The sequence below is a fragment of the Microcaecilia unicolor genome, chromosome 9 (assembly GCF_901765095.1).
Source record: "Microcaecilia unicolor chromosome 9, aMicUni1.1, whole genome shotgun sequence".
In the NCBI taxonomy this organism is placed as follows: domain Eukaryota; kingdom Metazoa; phylum Chordata; class Amphibia; order Gymnophiona; family Siphonopidae; genus Microcaecilia; species Microcaecilia unicolor.
This window is the reverse complement of record NC_044039.1, coordinates 157928290-157950737: the sequence shown is the minus strand read 5'-3', so window position 1 is coordinate 157950737 and position 22448 is coordinate 157928290. Positions and strand designations below refer to the sequence as shown.

Sequence of the window (22448 nt, the reverse complement as noted above, 5' to 3'; positions counted from 1 at the left end):
CTGCCCTGCATGCACCCATACCCAGTGACGACCCTTCTCTCCCCTCCATGATCCACCCATGCCCAACGACGACCCTTCTCTCCCTTCCATGATCCACCCATGCCCAGCGACTCCCTAGTTCTCTCCCCTGCCACCCCCTCCCGAGTTGTTAATAGAATTCTCCTCCCTCCCTCCCGTCACCGATCTGACTCCTTTAATTCTTCGGGGCAGGCAGTCCTGCCCGCCCGCTGCAAGCACCGACCCAGTCCCCCACTGGCGCCGCCGGTTCGCGCCTCAAAATCCTCCTCTTCCTCCTTAATGTGAACTGGAAGGTTCACTTATAATGATGTACAAATATCAGCATTTTGTTAAAAGAGGACTTTCCAATAAAAGCAATGACAGGACAGCTCTCAGGGCTGTCAGCTGCTGTGACTTAGCCAGGAAGATGCAGCCAATCCTGCAGGAAGAGGAGCACCAGAAGAGGGTTCAGTGCAGCTACCATGCCTACTGCAGCTTCGGGTCACTGTGTTCAGCGTCTCCATCAGTAGCCAATGATAAGGCTCTGGACTCATTCCTGGTGGTTCTTGCTCACAGCCAAGCCCATGCTGGGGAGTAATCAAACTTGGAGCAGCTGAAAAAATGAAGTAACCAAATCCTCCCCTTATGTTTCTCATCAGTAAGCACACTTCTCTCCCTCCACTGCCTGCACATTTTTCTCTTTTTCTCCTTCTCTTCTTTGCCCCTGACTCATGGGAAATGGCGTATCCCTTCCTGCCTGTGTGGCTCTGATTATCAACTTCTCTTCTATCTTCCTGATACATTTATTTTTATTTACTTTATTTATTAGGATTTATGTACTGCTTTTTTGAAGGAATTCACTCAAGGCAGTGTACAGTAAGAATAAATCAAACATGAGCAATAGACAATTACAGCATTAAAAGTATTCAAACAACAATATTGCATAGTATACTACTTACAATGTCAACACAATACGTAATAGAATATTTTAATTGACAGTGTAAGGTATAAACAAAGATGGAAAATATAGATAGGTAAGAGTAAGAGGAGTTTGAAAATAAGGTAGACTAATTTAAAGAAAGTTGCACATGAGGTCAGAGAGATGGTTAAATATTATCTCAGCTAGGGTAGGAGTGGATAAACATGTCCTGCTCCTGTATGTGTAGCCTGTGTCACTCCTTGTGTGTATAAGTGAGACTAACAAGTTAGTTACTTCTTCCATTAAAGACCTGGTTGATGAGCCAAGCTTTAACATGCTTCATGAAGTACAGATAGTCCTGTGTTAAGTGGAGTCTTTTAGGGAGTGCATTCCAGACTGTGGGGCTACTCCGGAAAAGGCTCACTTGCGAGTGTCACATCGTGTAATGTCTTCTGGAGAGGGTGTGGTTAGTGATAGTCCTTGAGAGGACCTTAGTGTCCTTGAAAGTGTGTAGAGGATCATCCTATTCTTTTAGGTACTCTCGGCCATTTCCTTTAAGGGTCTTGAAGACCAGACAGAGTTTTAAATTTAGCCTTGTACTGTACTGGTAGCCAGTGAAGGTTTTGCAAAAATGGTGTGATGTGGTCACATTGCTTGTAACATTCTATTAGTCTTACTGCAGCATTCTGAGTCAACTGGAGCTGGTGCAGGCCCTTTGTAGTCAGACTGTTGTAGAGTGTATTACAGTAATCCAGTCTTGACGTTATCATGGCATGCACAACTGGGCTAAAATTTACCTTCTCGATGTAAGGAGAGAGGCAGCGTAGAAGCAGCTATTGAAGGTTGCTTGGATTTGGGGAATCAGAGTAAGTGTTGAATCTAACTGTATCCCAAGATTCCTGACTTGTGATTTAAATTCATACCTCCCAAAAGAGATTTTGATGTCAGGTATGTATCCACTAGTGTTAGGGACCCAGAGAAGCTCGGCTTTACTTGGGTTCAGGCAAAGTTTGTTGTGTTTAGCCCATTCTTGAACTGATGTTAGACAGGTAATCAATTTATTCAGGGCTGTAGGTAAGTCAGGTTCAATGGGTATGAGTAGCCGCACATCTTCCGCATAGATGTAGAACCGAGTATCCATTGACCGAATCAGCTCAGCTAGTGGCTTGAGGTAGATATTGAACAGAATAGGTGACAGTATCGATCTTTGTGATAACCCACAGGTCAGTGTTCATGGTGGCGATGAGTTGCTGCCAAACATTATAGATTGTTGGCTGTCTGATAGACAGGATCTAAACCAAGCAAGTATTGTTCCATTGATACCAGTCTCTGTCAGTCGTGCTAGCATGATATCATGATCCACAGTGTCAAAAGCTCCTGAGAAATCTAGCAGTACTAACACTGTGGTGAATCCCTGTCTCGGTTTCTGTGAAGATCATCTAGTAGGGATACAAAGACAGTTTCTGTTCCATAACTGGGTTTGAATCCAGATTGACATGGATCTAGCCAGTTTCTCTCTTCTAGCCAATCATTGAATTGAACACAGACTGTTTGTTCTATAAGTTTCCCTAGAAATGGGATGTTGGATACTGGCTGACAAGCAGAGAAGTAATTTTTCTTTACATTTTTAGTTTGTACCAGACTTCCCATTTAAGCTATCTAGATTAAAACCTGGGCTCTCTTGACTCAGTCAGTTGATGAAGACCCTTCTCCATCAACACCTCTGTTCCTCAGATGTGTACATTTCCTTAATACTCCCAACTAAGGTCCAAAGCCCATTATCGCCCTAACTTTGAATATAAATGTGTAATTAACATGGGTGAATGCTTTCTATGCATCTATAGTTAACAATAGAAATAGAATAAAATAAAACAAAAGAAAATAAGATGATACCTTTTTTATTGGAATAACTTAACACATTTTTTGATTAGCTTTCGAAGGTAGCCCTTCTTCGTCAGATCAGAAATAATCAAATGCTGATAGATGACAGTATATATAAGTGAAACATCAAAACATTACAGTGGTAGTCTAACAGGGTGAGGGTGGGTTAGGTGAGAGACTGGGAGGGGCGACTGGATAAGGGACAGGGAGATATGAATGGTGATAAATAAGAGGGTGACAAGGCAGTAGAATTTCTATGGTTTATAATTGGCTAGAAAACCCAGATGTTTATTAAGTCCTGTCTAGTGGGTGTCAAAATATTTAATCATTCTGACTTCAAAGGTTTTATAGTTGACAATAGAAATGGCATTTGTTCTCTTCTTGCTCTCTGTAATAAATTAAATGCCCATACAATGTTATCCCCTGTATATCTACCTGGTAAAAAAAAAAAAAAAACACACACACACACACTTTTTCTGGTGGATTAAGCCCAAGATACAAGCTAGGATTTTGCTGGCCAGCACCTTCATCAAGATTTTTATGTCCAGATTTAATAATGATACAAGACTGCAAAACCCACATAAAGATGGATTCTTCCCCTGGTATGGAAAGCACTGTTAGTCCAACTGTTTTCATCGGTTCCCACTCCGAGTTACAGAGCTCTACCAGAAGTTCATCTTGAAATTTTCTTATAGAACTTTGAGGATATACTATTTAATCCAGGAGCTTTACTGTCCTTACATTATTTATTTGCCTTCTCCACTTCTAATTGTAAAAGTGGTCTTTCCAGTTTTTGTATTTGTTCTTTGGTCAAAATAGGGAGTTCTATCCCATTTATACAATGATCAGGCTCTTCACTGGATGTAGTTGTTCATCGGTGCACAACTGCTCATAAAAGTCCATGAACAAAGCTTTAATCAATTAATGCCTCTAAATCCGAACTTCTTAATCTCACAACACCCCTACCAGAGGCTCAGCGGCTTCAGAAGGAATATCCCTTTAAATGGGTATCTAGCGGTATCAGGTATCTGGGAGTGACGATTACCCCCAAAATAGATCAGATTTACCAAGCAAATTACCCACAAAAAATAAAAGAATTATTTACAGAACTGGACAGATGGGAGGGCCTGACTATCATGGTTAGGAAGAATTCAGGTTATAAAAATGATGTTATTGCCTAAATTACTATATATGTTATGGCTCTACCAGTGCCTCTGCCTCGCCACTTTTTTCCAGCACCTGAACAGAAAAATGTTTGCGTACATTTGAATAAACGCCCACCCAGAGTACGCAGGGAATGATGTTTCACGCACCAGCTCAAGGAGGGATGGAGTTCCCAACTTTAAACTCTATTACCAGGCAGATCAATTGCGTATATCTAGCAGATGGGAACCGATGACCACTAAGAAATGGTTACACTGGGAAAGGGCATGGATGAGAATTCGCTTCCTGGGGGATATATTATGGAAATCAGAAAAAGAAATAATGGCCATAATACAGCAGATACCCATAGGATTAGGGCATCTATTACGCACCTGGTTACAACTGCGTAAAAAGGTTTTCCTGGAAAGGAGATATTTCTTGCAAATGGCAATCAGAGGAGCACCAGGTTTCCCGTTAGGAGAGTCAGAAAAAACTTATCAGCAATGGGCGTTTAAAGGATTATATAAATTAGATGAAATGTGGACCAATGGGGGCATAAAGAATTTTGAAGAACTACAAGAGGAATATGGGTTAGTGAATACGGATTTAACTTATTATCATTGCTTGAGGAGCTATATCTTAAGAAGAGCGAAAGATGAACTAGAACTTTCAGAAACAAAGCTCGAAAGGGCTATGAGAGGAGGAGGAGGAAAAGGCAGTATTACACGGTTATATAAAGACTTGCAGCTCCTCTCAGCACCACAAGATTATTATACCGAGAGATAGGAAGAGGCCTTACAGACTAGATTTTCCCCAGAATGATGAGCGGGTAGTTATAGACAATTGCTGAAACCCTCTATCGCCCAGGCCACGAGCGAAAATGGGTATAAAATATTATATTGGTGGTATTACACACCAGTGAGACTACATAAAATCTACCTTCAAGTTCCCACAGACTGCTAGAGGGACTGTGGAGGATGTGGCACATTCCTGCATATTTGGTGAGAATGCCCAAAAGCACAGGTGTACTGGACCCAGATCACTGAACTAGTAAAAAAGGTAGTACAAGTGGAATATCCATGTCAGGCAGAAATATGCCTATTGCATTCCAGACCCCGGGAAGAAAGAAATATGGGCACAAGCTGGCGATCCGATTCTTAGTAGCGGCAAAAATGGCATTGGCGAAGGCCTGGAAAAAAGTAACATTGCCTTCCATTAAGGAGGTGTTGGCTAGAGTTGATTACCTACAACTGATGTCAAAATTGACGGCTGTGAGAAAAGTCCATTTGCATATATACCAAAAAATGTGGCAATCTTACGAGAAGGTTAAAAAAGATTTACCATAGCTTCATTGTTGGGAGGGTAGGAGTGGGTGGGGGGGGGGGGATTTTGGATTGAAGGGGATTGTTCTGTTAAAGATATGAAGTGTAATATAAGTATAGTGATAAAAGATTTGTACTGTTTCAAGAATCTGTTTTCAGTTTAGATTGGATAATGTTATGCAGAACTGTTATTCAAAATGAAAATAAAAATTTAAAAAAAAGAAAGCTTTAATCTACGAACCCTGGTCATGCATTTCCCCCTCCCTCCCCCCCTCCCCCCCCCCCCCCCCCCCCCCCCCCCCCCCACATACACTCTGAATGTAACAGAATTTGCTCATTTCTTTTTCGATTGTGCACCCAGAAGTTTACTTGCTCCGTTTCCCTCCTCCAAATATGTGGTCATATCAACTCTGCTTTTGTTTTTTTGGTAGTGCCTTTAGTGTGCTCGGGGAAGGTTGTTGTTTGTGTTGTTGGCAAAGCTTTGATATAGTATCCTTAAGTTTGCCTTCCTTTTCTTGTCTTGCTTTTTTCTTTACCACAGTAGCCTTAGCCATAAACCCACCCCTCATAAAAGCCTCTAAAGGATCTCTCAAATGTTTGCCTCCCCCCCACCCATGTTGTTAAATTTTAAGTACTCATAGGGCTTCCCAAAAGGCAGGACAATCATCTTCTCGATCGAACAGCTCTTCATTTCATCTCCAAAACTTTCATCCTTTTGCATGGAACTGTAATTTAATTTTGACCTAGATAGCATTGCAATTTGATCACGCTATTGCTTCTCTTTGAGAATCAAGTATATTCCTCAATGTCAGTTTTTTCAATTAGGAATAAGTCTATTCTGAAATAGCTATTGTGAACAGTAGTAAAGTTACGCTTAGTTCCATGTTTAACATGCCAGATATCTATTAAATTTAACCAAGTCATTTTTTTTTAATTTTTAGCTTTTTCCATTGTGTGCCCAGGTTTTGGCCTCCCCCTCCCAAACAGTCTAGCTCTAGTGATAATCTCCATTCCAAACCAAACTGCCTGCCTCTTTGAATTTGGGTAATTCTCGTTCTCAACATTTTAAAAAATTGCCCTGGTGCACATTTGGAGCACATGACCCTACCTGGGTAAAGAGGGTGCCATCAGTTTTTATTACTAATATCAGGTATCTACCAATTTTATCTTTATCTATATCTTCAAGCTATTTTATTCTCTAGATCTGGAGTTCTCAACTCAATCCTCAGGACAAACCAAGCCAGTCTGGTTTTCAAGATATCCACAACGAATGTGCATGAAATAAATTTACAAGTACTGCCTTCATTGTATGTAAATCTCTCTCATTCATACTCATTCTAGGAATTCTGAAAAACTGACTGGCTGGGTGTGTCCTGAGAACTGGGTTGAGAACCCCTACTCTAGGTATTAGAAATCCCACTCCTTCCTTCCTAGGAGTAAGCAGTACTGGAAGAAAAAAAAAAAGCATGGGTAGCATTTATCACACATTAGATGGTCATATTTCCAGTTTAAATGAGTCTTGTATGCACTATACTAGTGTTTTTCAACCGGTGTGCCGTGGGACGTCCCTAAGTGTGCCACAAACCTCTTTACCCGGCTTACCATGATCAACAGCTGAGTCCGCGGGAGTCCTGCAAGGATGAAAGTAGTTCCTGCAAGGTTCTGATGGGGATTGCATGAGCTTCTTACCACCTACCTACCCAGTCCTCCAACCTTTTTGTGCTGTTTCCTCCGAGTGCTTTTTAGAACTGACACGGCAAACAAAACAAAACAGAGCTCTAAATCTGCCTTAAATGCACAGATCCTATGGAAATAGGCAGCCAGAAACCTACATTAAAAGGGCAAGGACAGCAGTGTTGTCCTTGCCCTTTAATGCAGGTTCCTGACTAGCTGTTTCCATAGGATCTGTGCCTTTAAGGCAAACTCAGAGCTGTGGCTTGATTTTCTTTTTGTTTGCAGCAGCGGGGGCTTCGTGGACTTGGGGGGCTCGGGACTCCTAATGTTTGCATGTTCAGAGCACTCCTCTGGATAATGAAACAAGGGTTATCTGTAAGATTTATTTCATCCCACCCCCCCCCCCCCCCCCGCCTCCCAACTATTGTGTGTGCTGTTTTCAATCCTTGCTAACTAAATCAGGCTGCAGGGTGGCCTTTTGAAATTGTGCAAGGACAGCCATGTGACCCCCACACTCTTTCTAACTAAATTGGACCCAAAAACATGTTTATGCATTTAGTGCGATTTGCTGGGCAAGCAATGGGAGAAGGGGAAGTGGACCTTTTTACTGAGACAGATGTGTGTGGGTAGGAGATGTTTATACAAGATCTTGGGGAGCCAGTGCGTCACGAGAATGGGGAACCCCCCCCCCCTTTTTTCTGTACTTTTGCTGACCAGTGTTAAGTTCATGTCTAGGGCAAGCTACTGTAAAAGACAGCTTAAGAATTTATTGATTGTGAACTCTGATACAAGCTTTAGAAGATAAAGCCGCATTGAGCCTGCCATGAGTGGGAAAGTGCGGGGTACAAATGTAACAAAAAAAAAAAAAAAGTACATGCATATAGAATGGTCCAATGTAATTAAGATAACTTTAATGGATATTTAGATTTGTAATAATTCTTGGGTCAAGATTTCCTGTGTTTCATAGAGTTTGAAATCATACTGTATCTGGATGGTGAAAAGGGGAAGCTGGGAACAGTTTGCTAGCTTAACTACAAGGTCAGCTGGTACATATAGTTTGGATATGTGATAAAAAAAACTGCTGAAATTAGCATGATGAGGGGGGCTTAGAATTTGTGGCAGAAGGTATGGTAGCAGAGATGTTATCAGAAGATGGATGAAGCTAGAATGACTGTGACTCAGGGTCAGGTGGGGTGGTGTAACTGCTATTCTAGGAATTAGGGTATGAACTGATAATTGATAGAAGTCAAATATTTTGGATTAGGAAAGTAGATGATTGGTTGGTGGGATGTGCTAAGAGGGTAATTAGTTTCTGGATTATTGTATAACACGTACTAAATCAACTGTATAAAAATGAGAGAAATCTATGTACAGGGGGCTTCCTTGCTCCCAGGGCAGTGAACTGGCATGGAGATAAGGAAGTCTCTCTAATCATTTTTCTGTATTTCAGACTTGCTATAAGCCTCTCCTTAAGCAACTATTTACTTTTTTCCTGAATAAACTTTTCTTTTTATTTCACTTCTGAGTATTATTTGTTTTATTAGTGTAAGAAACAAATCCAAAAATGTGGGCGTTCTAGGAATAACGCAACTTAAAAACGACCTATGAACTAACTTCCGCAAACTACTGAAGACCCATCTATTCAACAAAGCATACCACAAAGATCAATAAATGTGCACTCCTATACATATATCCAGAAATGTCTTACAACTTTTACTTGTTAAACTAATATGTTTTATTATCATGTTCCCACGATCCTTCTGTAACACTAAATGTATCTTCTCATGTTGTCACCATTCATGATGTATTGTAAGCCACATTGAGCCTGCAAAGAGGTGGGAAAATGTGGGATACAAATGCAATAAATACATAAATAACTATGAAATAAAGTAACTATCGCATTATCAAGTGCAGCAAAACCAATTACAACATTTAAATAATTACGTGTAATTGTATCCCAGCAAGACTACATAAGAAATGAAGACCATGGAATGGGTGGGTGGGTGAGGGGGAGAGTTTTTAGTAGCAAATAGCTTAGACAATGAGGGAAAAAGTTTTTGCTCTTTTTTATTTTTTTTTATTTATACAACTTTTAATTTACATTTCCAAAGCAAAGCTTTGACAAGAAATATACAAAAAATTCAAAAGGAAACAAACATATTATGGGATAACCCCCATGAAATAAATATAATTTACGTAGTCCTCAAAGAATGGGAAGGCTGATATATTTAAACCTTATATAGAGGATAAGGATAATATTAAAGCAACATAATCTTTTTTAGAAAAAGAAAGCGTCGAGTATGTTACATCTTTACCAAACTAGAAGTCCTTCTTAAAGATTCCTATGGTGGGTTAGGAACTCTTGCATTAAGGAAAGATCGAAGTTGTAAAGGATCAAAAAAATGGTATGTCTTAGTCTCATAATACACTACACATTTACAAGGAAATCTCAATTGAAATTTAGCCCCCAGTTGTACTGTCTCTTGTCTCATAAGCAAAAATTTCTTCCTCCTTTCTGGTGTGGTTCTTGATACATCCGGAAATATTTGGAAGTCTCTCCTCCCCATAAATATAACTGAGGAAATTTGTCTTAAATATTGTCTCAGTAAGGCCTCTTTATCCATGAGAAAAACAAACGAAACCAATAAAGTAGATCTAAATTCAATTTTCTTCTTGTGATTGTTCAAGCAAAGCCGATACATCCAGATTTTCAGAAACTTGAGTTGTAGTTAGTTTGTCTTTTACTTTTAAGTCTCGAATAGGCTCTGATAACCTCCAAGACCCATCTGTCGGATGTTACCCTGGTCCACTCCACCAAGAATAGGGACAGCCTGCCCCCAATAACCAGCTGGAGATGGACCAGGGCCCCATCATTGGGCGGACCTGGCTATGGGCTGGTTTCTGTTACCGGAAAGGAAGGCCCGCCTGTCACCTCGAAAGGGCTGAGGTCTTGGAGAAGACCTTGCTCTCTGAAAAGAGGCCCCGCAACCTGGATGGTAACGACGTGTATTCCTAAACTTAGGTCTAGGTCCCGCCGGCCGCACAAATTTGGACCTGTCCTCCGGGAGGCGCTGGCCCTTATGGTCACCGAGGTCCTTCACAATCTGTTCTAGGTCTGTCCCAAACAAAAGCTTTCCCCTAAAAGGAAGCCTTGCCAGCTGTGACTTAGAGGCCATGTCTGCAGCCCAATGTCGCAATCACAGCCAGCGACGCGCAGTGACCGCTAGGTAAACCTCCTTCACCGAAGCCCTCAAAAGATCATAAAGAAGATCCGCAAGGAAGGCTAAACAGGACTCTAAGGCCGGCAAAACAGCCACGAGGTCCTCCGGAGAGGAGGCTTTCTGTACCCACGATAAGCATGCCCGTGCCGCATAGGAGCCACAAACTGAAGCTTGCAGGGAAAGGGCCGCTACTTCAAAGGACAGCTTCAAGCAAGTCTCCAACTTACTTGATCCTGAGGGTCCTTGAGCGCCATGCCACCCTCTAGAGGCTTTCTTAGTGACCGCTGTGATTAATGAATCCACCATAGGAACCTTCAGCAAGTCTAAATCAGCAGCAGGCAGCGCGTAAAGACGCGACATAGCTCTAGCAACCTTAAGCCCACCGTCCAGCGTATCCCACTGCACCGAAATAAGGATTTTCATGGCTTCATGCACATAAAAGGAACGAGGTGGGCATTTGGTGCCAAACATAATAGAGAGCACCGGACCAGTTCCCCCCGACGATTCAGGGGATGAAATGGCCAAAACTTCAAAAGCCCTAATAATCAGGGAGGGAAGCTCATCCCTGTGAAAAAGGCGGGCAGCCATCGGGTCATCCCCCTCCTCAGAAGGCAGGGTGACCTCATCTGCCAAATCCAATGATTCTGAGGGAGAGCCCGGAGACAAAACTGGGCCATCTGTGTCATATAGCTCCTCGGGATCCAAAATCTCCACCCGGGGACGGTTTGGCAGGAAAGACTGAGAGGCTGCAGCAACCGAAGTTTGCTGAGGAAGAGACAGAGCTGCCTGAAGAGAAGCTCCTGACTTCAGAAGAAAGGAATTGTGCATTAATAAAACAAAATCCGGGGAAAAAGGAACTGAAAGTGAAAGGGAAACGGGACTTGATATACCGCCTTTCTGAGGTTTTTGCAACTACATTCAAAGCAGTTTACATATATTCAGGTACTTATATTTTGTACCAGGGCCAATGGAGGGTTAAGTGACTTGCCCAGAGTCACAAGGAGCTGCAGTGGGAATCAAAATCAGTTCCCCAGGATCAAAGTCCACTAACATAACCACTAGGCTACTCCAAGGGACTCCCCTGCTCCCTCTAAATTGATTTCCTCCATCGGAGCCTGTGCCACAGAAGCGTGCTGTGCCTCCTATCTGTCAACTGCCACGTGCGGAGCTGGTTGCATCTGAGAGGAAAAAATGGTGCCCGCCGACGCGCGCTGTGCTAACTGCCCCGAGGAAACCGCCAAAATTATCCCCTGCGCTACCGACTCACCGGACACCTGTGGGTTGATGGCGGCACGACTCACACTCCCCCGACGCTGCGCTCCGGCCCCCCACACCAGGAGCAGCGCTTAGCCGCCTCAGAAGGCACTGGCATGCTTCACAAACGTCTGCCCCTCAAACAGACTCGGCAGCCCGTCTAGCTCCTCCGTATGATTAAACAAAAACAAAGTCTCTTAAAGAGATGCTTATCTTTTTTTTTTTTTCCACTCAGGAGAGAAGGGCAACACCAGATCAGGCCCACAGCCCCGGGCAACGGAGGAAAGGTAGGGGGAGACTAGGAGGGACCTGGCACCACCAGGTGTACACCAGAAGCTACAAACAGCCACTCAACCCGACTGTGCTAAACTAGGCCCAAAGGACACCAGTAGCCAGATCAAACCAGAGCTGCACAGAGATGTCCCTCCACCTGCTAGATAGAGAGAAATACTGAGGTTTACTTGGCTGCACAGGTCCACATATAGCAAACCTCGGAGGTTCTCTCTATCTCCACATGCTGGTAAAGGGACACAACCCACAAGTATCTGGACTGATCTGTGGGACGCTATGGAAAGCGAATGCTACATACCTGTAGAAGGTATTTACGAGGACAGCAGGCTGATTGTTCTCAACTGATGGGTGACGTCCACGGCAGCCCCTCCAATCGGAAACTTCACTAGCAAAGTCCTTTGCTAGCCCTCGCCGCGCCCGCGCGCACCCGCGCATGCGCGGCCGTCTTTCCCGCCCGGAAACCGGCTCGAGCCTGGCCAGTCCAGTATGTAGCAAGACAATACACTTCAAGGGAAGACACAACTCCAAAGGGGAGGCGGGCGGGTTTGTGAGAACAACAGCCTGCTGTCCTCGGAGAATACCTTCTACAGGTATGTAGCATTCGCTTTCTCCGAGGACAAGCAGGCTGCTTGTTCTCCACTGATGCGGGTATCCCTAGCCCCCCCAGGCTCACTCAAAACAACAACCATGGTCAATTGGGACCTCGCAACGGCGAGGACATCACTGAGATTGACCTAAAAAATTTACCAACTAACTGAGAGTGCAGCCTGGAACAGAACAAACAGGGCCCTCGGGGGGTGGAGTTGGATCCTAAAGCCCAAACAGGTTCTGAAGAACTGACCTGCCCGAACCGACTGTCACGTCGGGTATCCTGCTGCAGACAGTAATGAGATGTGAATGTGTGGACAGATGACCACGTCGCAGCTTTGCAAATTTCCTCCATGGTGGCTGACTTCAAGTGGGCTACCGACGCTGCCATGCTCTAACATTATGAGCCGTGACATGACCCTCAAGAGCCAGCCAGCCTGGGCGTAAGTGAAGGAAATGCAATCTGCTAGCCAATTGGATATGGTGCGTTTCCCTACAGCCACTCCCCTCTTGTTGGGATCAAAAGAAACAAACAATTGGGCAGACTGTCTGTGGGGCTGTGTCCGCTCCAGATAGAAGGCCAATGCTCTCTTGCAGCCAATGTGTGCAGCTGACGTTCAGCAGGGCAGGAATGAGGACGGGGAAAGAATGTTGGCAAGACAATTGACTGGTTCAGATGGAACTCCGACACAACCTTTGGCAGAAACTTAGGGTGAGTGCGGAGGACTACTCTGTTGTGATGAAATTTGGTGTAAGGGGCCTGGGCTACCAGGGCCTGAAGCTCACTGACTCTACGAGCCGAGGTAACTGCCACCAAGAAAATGACCTTCCCAGGTCAAGTACTTCGGATGGCAGGAATTCAGTGGCTCGAAAGGAGGTTTCATCAGCTGGGTGAGAACGACATTGAGATCCCATGACACTGTAGGAGGCTTGACAGGGGGCTTTGACAAAAGCAAACCTCTCATGAAGCGAACAACTAAAGGCTGTCCTGAGATCGGCTTACCTTCCACTTGGTAATGGTATGCACTGATTGCACTAAGGTGAACCCTTACGGAGTTGGTCTTCAGACCAGACTCAGACAAGTGGAGAAGGTATTCAAGCAGGGTCTGTGTAGGACAAGAGCGAGGATCTAGGGCCTTGCTGTCACACCAGACGGCAAACCTCCTCCAATGAAAGAAGTAACTTCTCTTAGTGGAGTCTTTCCTGGAAGCAAGCAAGATGCGGGAGACACCCTCTGGCAGACCCAAAGAGGCAAAGTCTACGCCTCAACATCCAGGCCGTTGAGAGCCAGGGACTGGAGGTGGGATGCAGAAGAGCCCCTTCGTCCTGCGTGATGAGGGTCGGAAAACACTCCAATCTCCACGGTTCTTCGGAGGATAACTCCAGAAGAAGAGGGAACCAGATCTGAACGCGGCCAAAAGGGAGCAATCAGAATCATGGTGCCTCGGTCTTGCTTGAGTTTCAACAAAGTCTTCCCCACCAGAGGAATGGGAGGATAAGCATACAGCAGACCTTCCCCCCAATCCAGGAGGAAGGCATCCGACGCCAGTCTGCCGTGGGCCTGAAGCCTGGAACAGAACTGAGGGACCTTGTGGTTCACTTGAGATGCGAAGAGATCCACCAGGGGGGTGCCCCACGCCTGGAAGATCTGTCGCACCACACGGGAATTGATGCGACCACATCGTGAGGTTGCATAATCCTGCTCAACACTGTCGGCCAGACTGTTGTTTACGCCTGCCAGATATGTGGCTTGGAGCACCATGCCTTGACGGCGAGCCCAGAGCCACATGCTGACGGCTTCCTGACACAGGGGGCGAGATCCGGTGCCCCCCTGCTTGTTGACATAGTACATGGCAACCTGATTGTCTGTCTGAATTTGGATAATTTGATGGGACAGCCGATCTCTGAAAGCCTTCAGAGCGTTCCAGATCGCTCGCAACTCCAGAAGATTGATCTGTAGATCGCTTTCTTGGAGGGACCACCTTCCTTGGGTGTGAAGCCCATCGACATGAGCTCCCCATCCCAGGAGAGACGCATCCGTGGTCAGCACTTTTGAGGCTGAGGAATTTGGAAGGGACGTCCCAGAGTCAAAATTGGAGCAAATCGTCCACCAATACAGGGATTCGAGAAAACTCGTGGACAGGTGGATCCGTCCTCTAGACCCCCGGCGGCCTGATACCACTGGGAGGCTAGGGTCCATTGAGCAGATCTCATGTGAAGGCGGGCCATGGGAGTCACATGAACTGTGGAAGCCATGTGGCCCAGCAATCTCAACATCTGCCGAGCTGTGATCTGCTGGGACGCTCGCACCCGCGAGACGAGGGACAACAAGTTGTTGGCCCTCGCCTCTGGGAGATAGGCGCGAAGCCGTCCGAGAATCCAGCAGGGCTCGATGAATTCGAGTTTCTGCACTGGGAGAAGATGGGACTTTGGGTAATTTATCACAAACCCCAGTAGCTCCAGGAGGCGAATAGTCATCTGCATGGACTGCAGGGCTCCTGCCTCGGATGTGTTCTTCACCAGCCAATCGTCGAGATATGGGAACACGTGCACTCCCCAGCCTGCGAAGCGCCGCTGCTACCACAGCTAGGCACTTTGTGAACACCCTGGGCGCAGAGGCGAGCCCAAAGGGTAGCACACAGTACTGGAAGTGGCGTGCGCCCCAGCTGAAATCGCAGATACTGTCTGTGAGCTGGCAGTATCGGGATGTGTGTGTAGGCATCCTTCAAGTCCAGAGAGCATAGCCAATCGTTTTGCTGAATCATGGGGAGAAGGGTGCCCAGGGAAAGCATCCTGAACTTTTCTTTTACGAGATATTTGTTCAGGGCCCTTAGGTCTAGGATGGGACGCATCCCCCCTGTTTTCTTTTCCACAAGGAAGTACCTGGAATAGAACCCCAGCCCTTCTTGCCCGGATGGCACGGGCTCGACCGCATTGGCGCTGAGAAGGGCGGAGAGTTCCTCTGCAAGTACCTGCTTGTGCTGGAAGCTGTAGGACTGAGCTCCCGGTGGACAATTTGGAGGTTGAGAGGCCAAATTGAGGGTGTATCCTTGCCGGACTATTTGGAGAACCCACTGATCGGAGGTTATGAGAGGCCACCTTTGGTGAAAAGCTTTCAACCTCCCTCCGACAGGCAGGTCGCCCGGCACTGACACTTGGATGTCGGCTATGCTCTGCTGGAGCCAGTCAAAAGCTCGCCCCTTGCTTTTGCTGGGGAGCCGCGGGGCCTTGCTGATTCGCACGCTGCTGACGGAGAGCGAGCGCGCTGGGGCTTAGCCTGGGCCGCAGGCTGTCGGGAAGGAGGATTGTACCTACGCTTGCCAGAAGTATAGGGAACAGTCTTCCTTCCCCCCGAAAAATCGTCTACCTGTAGAGGTAGAAGCTGAAGGCTGCCGGCGGGCGAACTTGTCGAATGCGGTGTCCCGCTGGTGGAGAGACTCTACCACCTGCTCGATCTTTTTCGCCAAAAATGTTATCCGCACGGCAAGGCAAGTCCGTAATCCGCTGCTGGATTCTATTCTCCAGGTCGGCGGCACGCAGCCATGAGAGCCTGCGCATCACCACACCTTGAGCAGCGGCCCTGGACGCAACATCAAAAGTGTCATAAACTCCTCTGGCCAGGAATTTTCTGCACGCCTTCAGCTGCCTGACCACCTCCTGAAAAGGCTTGGCTTGCTCAGGGGGAAGAGCATCAACCAAGCCCGCCAACTGCCGCACATTATTCCGCATGTGTATGCTCGTGTAGAGCTGGTAAGACTGGATCTTGGACACGAGCATAGAGGAATGGTAGGCCTTCCTCCCAAAGGAGTCTAAGGTTCTAGCGTCCTGCCCGGGGGCGCCGAAGCATGTTCCCTAGAACTCTTAGCCTTCTTTAGGGCCAAATCCACAACTCCCAGAGTCATGAGGCAACTGAGTGCGCATCAGCTCTGGGTCCCCATGGATCCGGTACTGGGACTCGATCTTCTTGGGAATGTGGGGATTAGTTAATGGCTTGGTCCAGTTGCAAGCAATGTCTTCTTCAGGACATGGTGCAAGGGAACAGTGGACGCTTCCTTAGGTGGAGGAAGGATAGTCCAGGAGCTCAACATTTCAGCCCTGGGCTCGTCCTCCACAACCACCGGGAAGGGGATGGCCGTAGACATCTCCCGGACAAAGGAGGCAAAAGACAGACTCTCGGGAGGAGAAAGCTGTCTCTCAGGAGAGGGAGTGGGATCAGCGGAAGACCCTCAGACTCCTCGTCAGAGAATATCTGGGATCTTCCTCTTCCTCCACGAGGCCTCACCCTCGGTGTCAGACACAAGTTCACGGACCTGTGTCTGCAACCTCGCCCTGCTCGACTCCGTGGAACCCCGTCACGATGGGGGCGTCGAGAGGTAGACTCCCTCGCCCGCATCGGCGAAGCTCCCTCCGCCGACGTAGTCGGGGAGCCTTCCTGGGAGGTGGCCGCGGTCGGTACCGCACGCGGGTACCGACGTCGGGGACCTCAACCTGGGCGATGGGCCAGCCGGCGCCACGCTCGACGGTACCGGTGGCGCAAGCACCGCCGGTACCGGAGGGTAGGGCGCAACAGCTCTCCCAGAATCTCTGGGAGAACGGCCCGGAGGCTCTCGTTTAGAGCGGCTGCAGAGAAAGGCTGAGAGGTCGATGCAGGCGTCGACGTCAGTACCTGTTCCGGGCGTGGAGGCTGTTCCGGGCTGTCCAGAGCGGAGCGCATCGACACCTCCTGAACAGAGGGTGAGCGGTCCTCTCGGTGCCGATGCCTGCTGGGTGCCGAATCCCTCGGCGACCCAGAGCTCTCGGTGCCGACACGGGGAGGAGACCGGTGTCGATGCTTCTTCGATTTCTTCCGAAGCATGTCACCGGAGCTCCCCGGCACCGACGAGGAGGACGTCGAATCCCATCCGTCGCTTCCTCGGGGCCGAGACTGAAGAAGGTCGATCTCGGGGGGGCTGTACCGCAGGAGCCCTCAGTGTAGGCGGAGACCCACCCGAGGGTATCACCGCCACCAGCAGGGGAATGGACAGCCCTCACCTGCACTCCACCCGATGCACCACCGTCCGACGACATCAGCAGACGAGGTCCTGGTACCACCGACGTCGATGCAGCTATCCGATGTCTCGGCGCCGATGCAGAGGCCCGGTGCCTCGATGCACTCGATGCAGGGGCGGCCGAGGAAGATGGTCTGGACGCTGACGACGTCGATGCACTCGAAGATCCCGGTGCCGATGCCGACGAAGAGCCCGAGAACAACACGTTCCACTGGGCTAGTCTCGCTACCTGAGTCCGCCTTTGAAGCAGGGAACACAGACTGCAGTTCTGAGGGCGGTGCTCGGCCCCCAGACACTGAAGACACGACGAGTGCGATCAGTGAGCGAGATAACCCGGGCGCACTGGTGCACTTCTTGAAGCCGCTGGAAGGCTTCGATGTCATGGGCGGAAAAATCACGCCGGCGAAATCAAAAGCCGAAATGGCGAAATTTGAAGCACCAAATTAGAGGGAGAAAAATCTCGACCGAGGCCGAAAAGAGGCCTACCCCGACGACGAAAGAAAACTTACGGGGCAAAAAAGCTGGAAGTACGGGGAGGATTTACACGAAACCCGGCGGGGGGTTTCCGGAGCACTTCCCGACTAGGACAAAGCTTTCCCGAAGGAAAAAAACACGTTCAAAACAAATTGGACGCGCGAGGTCGACTTTCCGGGGCTCGACACGGCGAAAACACGACCGTACCGAGTGCGGACAAAAGAAGACTGGCCGGCTCGAGCCGGTTTCGGGCGGGAAGACGGCCGCGCATGCGCGGTGCGCGCGGGCGCGCGAGGGCTAGCAAAGGACTTTGCTAGTGAAGTTTCCGATTGGAGGGGCTGCCGTGGACGTCACCCATCAGTGAGAACAAGCAGCCTGCTTGTCCTCGGAGAAAAGATATTACAAATGTTTAAGTCAGAAAAGACTTAGCTTTCAGGTGTGGCATGCTGAAATATCTCATGTGGGACCATAAGAGAGTTGGTGGCCCCAGCACCTTGGCAAGTACCCAAGTCATGAGGGACCATAATGTGCAGACAGCAAAATTACAAACCATTCTTCATCATCAGACATGAAATAAAGTGCCTCCCACCAACAGTATGCTTGTGGTGTAAGATGCATAATTAGCCTGGCTAGCAGCCTGTTTATGCACCTGGTTAATTACTGATGTGCTGAATACAGCCATTGTGAGACACCCCCCTCCCCCAGGCTTGGACCTGTGGCCAGAATCTAGGAGTTGAACCTAGCATGGAGTGAGGTGGGCCCAATCAAGAATCATGCTGCCCAGCAGAGCAGGATTAGGTAACGCAATATTAGAAGTCAACATTGGTTGAGGTATTGGTAAAGAATATTTATACACAGTATAAATAAAAGCTGCAGTCTGTTTTATTTTTCCATTCCCAATATGCATCTGGTGTAATTTTCTCCAGATTATCAATACATAGGAGGTCAGATACACTACAGAAATAATTTTGAAATTAAGTCCTACCTTTTGTTCCATCCATAATTGCAAGAAGATAGATAAATAAAGATCGTGTTCCCATTTGCAGTAATAGCTCATAACCATGATACAAAGTAATACAGAGAGCAAAGTCTCCTTCAACCATGCCCTGCTGAGCTCCCTGTGATGAGAATTAAAAAAAACCACTGAGATTACCAAAGTGCAAAGAAAATGAAAGCTATTTATCCAAAGTTAGGAGCTGTAGATAAATTGAAAAATAGACTGATTTTAAAGAAATAAAGTATACAGTCTGCATAGATTAGATTCATAACCTTTTATGCAGGATTTTTTTTGTACTTCATTTTACACCTAGTATTAGAACTCGGTAACTAAAATAAAATTAACAAAGCTTTTCACTGGTTATTACATAGAACTGATACTTATGTACTTTAAATTTTGATTGGATTTATTGACTTAATATTCTGTTCTTCGCAAAGCATCGCAGCAGATTACAATTTAAAAATGTTAAATGCAGTCTATATAATTAACATATTACAAAACAGTCACCAAACTCCATACAGTGAAATCATAAAATCAAGATCAATAAAATGGTCACATTATTGCCCAAAGTCATCGTCAAACAATATAGCCTTAAGAAATATGCTGAACTGCAAATATTTTAATGAGAGAGAAAGTTTATCATAAATACAAAAAACCCAAAGACTACGGAAAACAGTGGAATTCAATAAGTAGCTTGAGTTTTGATGTAAAGAAGAAGGTTTTAGATATATAGGAGCATGGAGTAATACATGGAAAAACAGGCTGCACTGTAATGATAGGCTACATCTTTCTGTGATGAGAAAAAGGATCCTTGGGGAGAAATTCAGACAGTATGTTTCTAGACATTTACACTAGAGTGTGGGGGTGACAAAAGAAAACAAGGGAATTCAGAAAGTCACCCCCAGAATAAACGTGATGGCAGAGGGAAAGGTCATGTAAATATAGAAAACCACCTAAAAACTCACTAAGCACATGGAAAGCAATGAGCACAAATGCTCATAGTTAAGTAAGCAAGCTCTGATGTTTGAAGAAAACTTGGATAGTGTTGCTATTACAGAGATGTGGTTCAACGATTCCCATGAATGGGATGTGACCATACCGGGCTATAATCTTTTTAGGAAGGATAGAGAAGGGATCTCCAAATGTTAGAAGACTTGTTGAGGGTCTCGCAGTTAAAATTTAATGAACAAGAACCACCTGGGAATCTATATACTAAAGGGTTGAGTCTTTCACATGTATTAATTCACATACCCACTAAAAAAAAACAAAAAACAGAGTAGAGCCACAAATAGCAGGAACTCAAATTGCGACTAATCTGATCTGGATTTGGACCGCTGACTGTTCGTCATCGGGTGGTCTTCACATTTTCAGAATTCGTTCTCCTGAAGACGCCGGTAGGCGAAACATGTGACTACACGTTGAGAGCGTGATTGAGTAAGGAAGGATGTGTGTACACGATTTTGACACTTTTTGCACAGCATGAGAAAAGATAAAAATGAGCATCACACGACTGGGACAAGCACTGCTGTTTACCATATTTTCTGAAGATTGCGCTGCCAGCCCAAGCTAAGTACCTTCATATTCAATACAGACTTTTGTTTTGATCATAGCAACATTAACAGCTGTTTTGGTAGGAAGGGAGGGCAGACGGTGCTATGATGTTGGTTGTGGTGGCAAGTGCACTGTTTGACAGCGTGACTTGTATACCCAGTTCTGAGCACTGTTCACATTAATTACATTTAATTGGTTTTAGTCGCAATTTGAGTTCCTGCTGTTTGTGGTTCTACTCTATCATCAGTTTTTTTAGTGGGTATGTGAATTAATACATGTGAAAGACTCTTAGGTTTCTAGCTTTCAGGTATAGTTAAAATTTAATGCCCAGAAGTGGGGCCTATTCTGTTTAATATATTTGTGGTGATATTGCTGAAGGGTTGGAAGGAAAGGTTTGCCTTTTTGCGGATGACACAAAAGTAGCCAACAGAGTGGACACCCTGGAGGGAGTAGAAACGATGAGAAGGGATCTCCAAACGTTAGAAGAATTGTTGAGGGTCTGGCAGTTAACATTTAATGCCCAGAAGTGTAGAGTGATGCACTTGTAGTGCAGAAACCCGAAAGAGAGATACTGGATAGGAGGGGAGAGATTAGTAAGCTTGACTCAGGAGAGAGACCTTGGGGTGTTGGTGTCTGAGGATCTGAAGGTGAAGAAACAATGTGACAAGGTGATGGCCGTGGCCAGAAGGATGCTAGGCTGCATAGAAAGGGGTATAACTAGCAGAAGAATGGAGGTGTTGATGCCTCTCTACAAGTCGTTGGTGAGGCCCCACTTGGAGTACTGTGTTCAGTTTTGGAAGCCGTATCTAGCTAAGGATCTAAAAAGACTGGAAGCGGTGCAAAGAAAAGCTACAAAAATGGTACGAGGAGAGACTTGCCGACTTGAACTGTATACTTTGGAGGAAAGGAGAAACAGGGGTGACATGATACAGACGTTCAAATATTTGAAAGGTATTAATCTGCAAACAAACCTTTTCTGGAGATGGGAAGGTGGTAGAACTAGAGGACATGAATTGAGGTTAAAGGGAGGCAGACTCAGGAGTAATGTCAGGAAGTAATTTTTCACGGAGAGGGTGGTGGACACGTGGAATGCCCTCCCGCGGGAGGTGGCGGAGATGAAAACAGTAATGGAATTCAAACATGCTTGGGATAAACACAAAGAAATCCACGGAATCTTACCAGAGATTGGGTGGTGATGCTGGTAATTGGGAAGCGAAACTAGTGCTGGGCAGACTTTTACGGTCTACACCCTGATCGGGACTGGATAGGGATGGGCTTGAGTGTAAATTTTAAGAGGCTTCGACGTTATCTTCAGAACATTTAGTACAAGAAGAGTGCTGGGCAGACTTATACGGTCTATGCTCTGAGAATGGCAAGGACAAATCAAACTCAGGTACGTATATATAAAGTACCGAATATCAAGTAAAATGAGTTTATCTTGTTGGGCAGACTGGATGGACCATACAGGTCTTTATCTGCCGTCACTTACTATGGTACTATAAGTACACCACAATACAGATTCAGAGGCCAAATTAATTAAGCAATAATCAATAAAGTCAAGAGAATAGATAGATCATGTAGGTAAACCTGTAGCTGGAAAGTTGAAAAATTAAGAATAAAATATCAAAAAAACACAACAGTATAAAGGTTCAGGACCAGCACATGGAATCAGGCATCAATTGTCTGGCAGCTTGCTGCCATATTGAGTCATCGAAAACAATATCAAATACTTATTAGAAATAAGAACTGCCTGTGTGTGGCTTGGCGTGGACCAACAGTTTGCTTTGTTTTGAGTGTATCAAGATGGCAGCTATGGCTTCAGCCTTGTCTCGTAACGTCGCCTGTCAATCTCCTTGTGTCCAGTTCTCGCTGCCATCTTGAAAAACGGGCAATGTCTGGGCAGAGCTACGACATCGCTTCCTGTGATGTCATCAAATGGATGGGGTTTACGGCGGGCCATACATAAAAAGGGGCCGGGTTTGGAGCAGATTATGCAAATAATGCAGGGTTAGGATGGGGTTATGCAAAAGGAGTAGGGCATGGGTAGCATCTGATGACAAAGAGGGTGAGGCAGGATGGGACTTGGGC

The 22448-nt window shown here is 46.1% G+C and overlaps 1 protein-coding gene across 1 annotated transcript in view; it reads right to left on the bottom strand.

Annotated features, from left to right (window-relative positions):
* FANCM (FA complementation group M) overlaps positions 1-22448 on the bottom strand; it is a 177985-nt gene that overhangs the window by 128755 nt on the left and 26782 nt on the right. The window contains exon 6 of the mRNA XM_030213832.1: positions 18798-18930. Coding sequence (XP_030069692.1) covers positions 18798-18930 — 133 coding nt within the window. The remainder of the gene's footprint in view (positions 1-18797; positions 18931-22448) is intronic.